General features: G+C 54.4%; 1 protein-coding gene across 1 annotated transcript in view; it reads left to right on the top strand.

The window, feature by feature from the left end:
- Positions 1-336: 336 nt before the first annotated feature.
- The window catches only part of LOC104500089 (chromosome unknown open reading frame, human C2orf54), a 5,054-nt gene continuing 2,877 nt past the window's right edge, over positions 337-2,513 (top strand). The window contains 5 exon segments of the mRNA XM_010143684.1: positions 337-617; positions 619-774; positions 776-804; positions 2,133-2,209; positions 2,211-2,336. Of these exon segments, the coding sequence (XP_010141986.1) occupies positions 337-617; positions 619-774; positions 776-804; positions 2,133-2,209; positions 2,211-2,336 (669 nt within the window).

Genomic DNA, 2,513 nt, shown 5'->3' with positions numbered 1-2,513 from the left:
GGGCAGGAGGGTGGTGAGTTGCCTTCATCTCGCACTGGCTGTGAGGGGATGCTACTGGCACGCAGCCCTGGTGCTGAGAGAAGCATGGGCCACCGGCTAAGCATCTCTTGTCATCCTGCTGTCTGCCAGGGGTGCCATGGTGCGACTCATTTCCCCGGCCTGGGTCTACCCCAGGGGCACATAGCACTTCAGCAGCTCTCCCTGGTGCTCATTCAGTAGTGGTGCTTGTCAATGCCCAGCTGCATCTTCTCTCCATGCCATCTCCCAGCCCTGCCCTCGCTGACCATGTATTTTTACTCCTGCTTGGAACAGGCTCTGGACAGTGGTGTAGCTGCCATGGCAGTCAGCAATTCCCACTGGCACAGCTACCTCGGGGTGATCATGTGCCATGAGAGACAGCAGCTGGAGCATTTCCAGGAAATTGAGGATATCCTGCTGACCCTGCTGGAGAGCATCCATGCCGAGGAGCCCTGATTCCTCATGGATTATGCCAGGAACCTGGAAGCCTCTGAGTTCACTCTCTGCACCTCTGAGGATGCTGTCGTCACGGACATCCCCCTGTGGGTCAGTGGTGATGCTCTGCAGCTGCTGGCCTGTTGGTCCAGGGACACCCCAGCACCATCCAGGGCTAAGCACCAGCTATCTGGAAGTGCCCTTGCCAGGGACCAGCTTGGAAGACTGGACCAGTACTGTGGGTGTGATGGAGTGGGGAGGTGGTGTGGGGTGCCTGGTTTCAGGCAAAGTCCTCCAGCACCTGAAAGAGCTCCTCGTTTTGGTGCCGATGCCACTTCCTGCTTCAGCCAGGTATTTGTGCTGGCACAGCACTTCTCCAGCCAGGATCTGCCTCCAGCACAGCTGGGGAACCTAGCTCAGCAGTGGCTGGGGTGTAAGTCCCTGGGTGCGTGGCCCACCCAAAGCCTGCACAATCAAGCAAGTGCCCTGCTGTGCACCAGGAAAGACTTTGCCCTCAGCTAAGGAAGGGGAGATGCAGACTCCTTCCTGCCATCCCACAGCAGCAGAATCATCCTAAGACATCTCCAGCCTGGGCTGATGGCACTCTCATTGGTGGGTGGCAGCTTCATGCAGGGTTCACCCACCCCAGCAATTAGTTCCCAGGGACGATTTGTTCAGGGACTTGACATATTTTGGCTCACCCTAATGACATTCTCCCTGTCTCTTCTGGCCTCCAAGTGCCTTGTGCTCCCTGAGGTAGGATATTTGGAAGCTGAACTGGAAGTGCACCATGGCTAGACTGGGACCTTGGGGCATGGGTCTGACTCTGCATGCACACAGGCTCTGTTGCGGTACACTGTTGTGGTACACTGGGTGGCAGTATAGGCGCTCGGAAGATTACGTGCTTACGTGCTTACGTTACAGGAATGCAGTAACCACCCACGATGGGCGAGGCTTAGTCTAACACTATGTAACTCTGTTCAGTACATAATAAAGAGCCATTTTGCATCCTCTGTACCAGAGTAAGTGCATAAATGGACCCTTGACGGTAGAGGTCAAGTGCCAAGAATCACAACGCGTTTCCACAAGGCTCCAGCTTGGAAGCAGTGTCCCAAGAAGGACACGGTGAGGAAAGGATCCTGAGAATGATTGTAGGGGGTCCCAGAAACGTCTTTATGCATTTCCATCTCCAAAGGTGCTTCCTGAAGTAAATTCCAGCCCTGACGGAAAAGCGATGTGAGAGGACCAAGTCTGAAAGCCTTTTAACCCAGCCTCAGCAAACCCACCATTCCCTCCTGCCTCATGGTCAAGCCAGAGCTCTTCATGTTCCTCTACCTTGATAACATGAAACCTTTCCTGGTCCATATTTCTTGTACCACACTGTTTTTCTTGGCACTGTTCAGCCACCCAGCAGCATGGCCCAGTTCATCCTCTCAGGGCTTCTCGCTCTGCCCACACCCACTGGTGTGGCCCTAAGCCTCACTGGAGTGATGCTCTTTCCCCAAAACCACCCCAGTGGAGAACAGTTTTGCTGGGGAACCACATTCAAACAGCAGCGTTGGAAAGGGATGGGTCAAGCTGAGTTGGACGTGCCCACGAGCATTGTGGCACATATCTGTTTCAGCCTGCAGGACTGGCTGTGGTAAACTCCTAACTGTGACCCAACCCTCTGCATTTAGGTGACCTCAGTAGCAAAAATCTGCAGGAAGATGCTATGGGTCATTCCCTGCTGAAAAACTGGAAAACTGGAAGTCTGAAAAACTGTCCTCTTTGACATTATTCCTCTGGTAAGGAGGTGTCAGGAGCCACTCCGGCTCAAGGGGTAGCAGATTGACAGGGTATTCCCCGAAGGCAGCCTCCTCAAGGCTTTCCCATTGCTGGATGTAAGCAGCTCAGCTGCATGCGTAGTGGGGTGATCCTGACCTTAGCTGGCAGCTCTGCTGGGTGCAGGCAAACAGGGGGTGGGAAAGTAGAGGGACATGTCAGCATGGGGGAGAAGTCAGCCCCTCATGATGTCCAAATCCACTGCCCTGTGTTGGGGAAAATTTCAGGCAGCTCAG

The sequence above is a fragment of the Buceros rhinoceros genome, unplaced genomic scaffold (genome assembly GCF_000710305.1).
Source record: "Buceros rhinoceros silvestris isolate BGI_N320 unplaced genomic scaffold, ASM71030v1 scaffold13989, whole genome shotgun sequence".
NCBI lineage: Eukaryota > Metazoa > Chordata > Aves > Bucerotiformes > Bucerotidae > Buceros > Buceros rhinoceros.
This window is presented reverse-complemented; position numbering and strand designations above follow the sequence as displayed.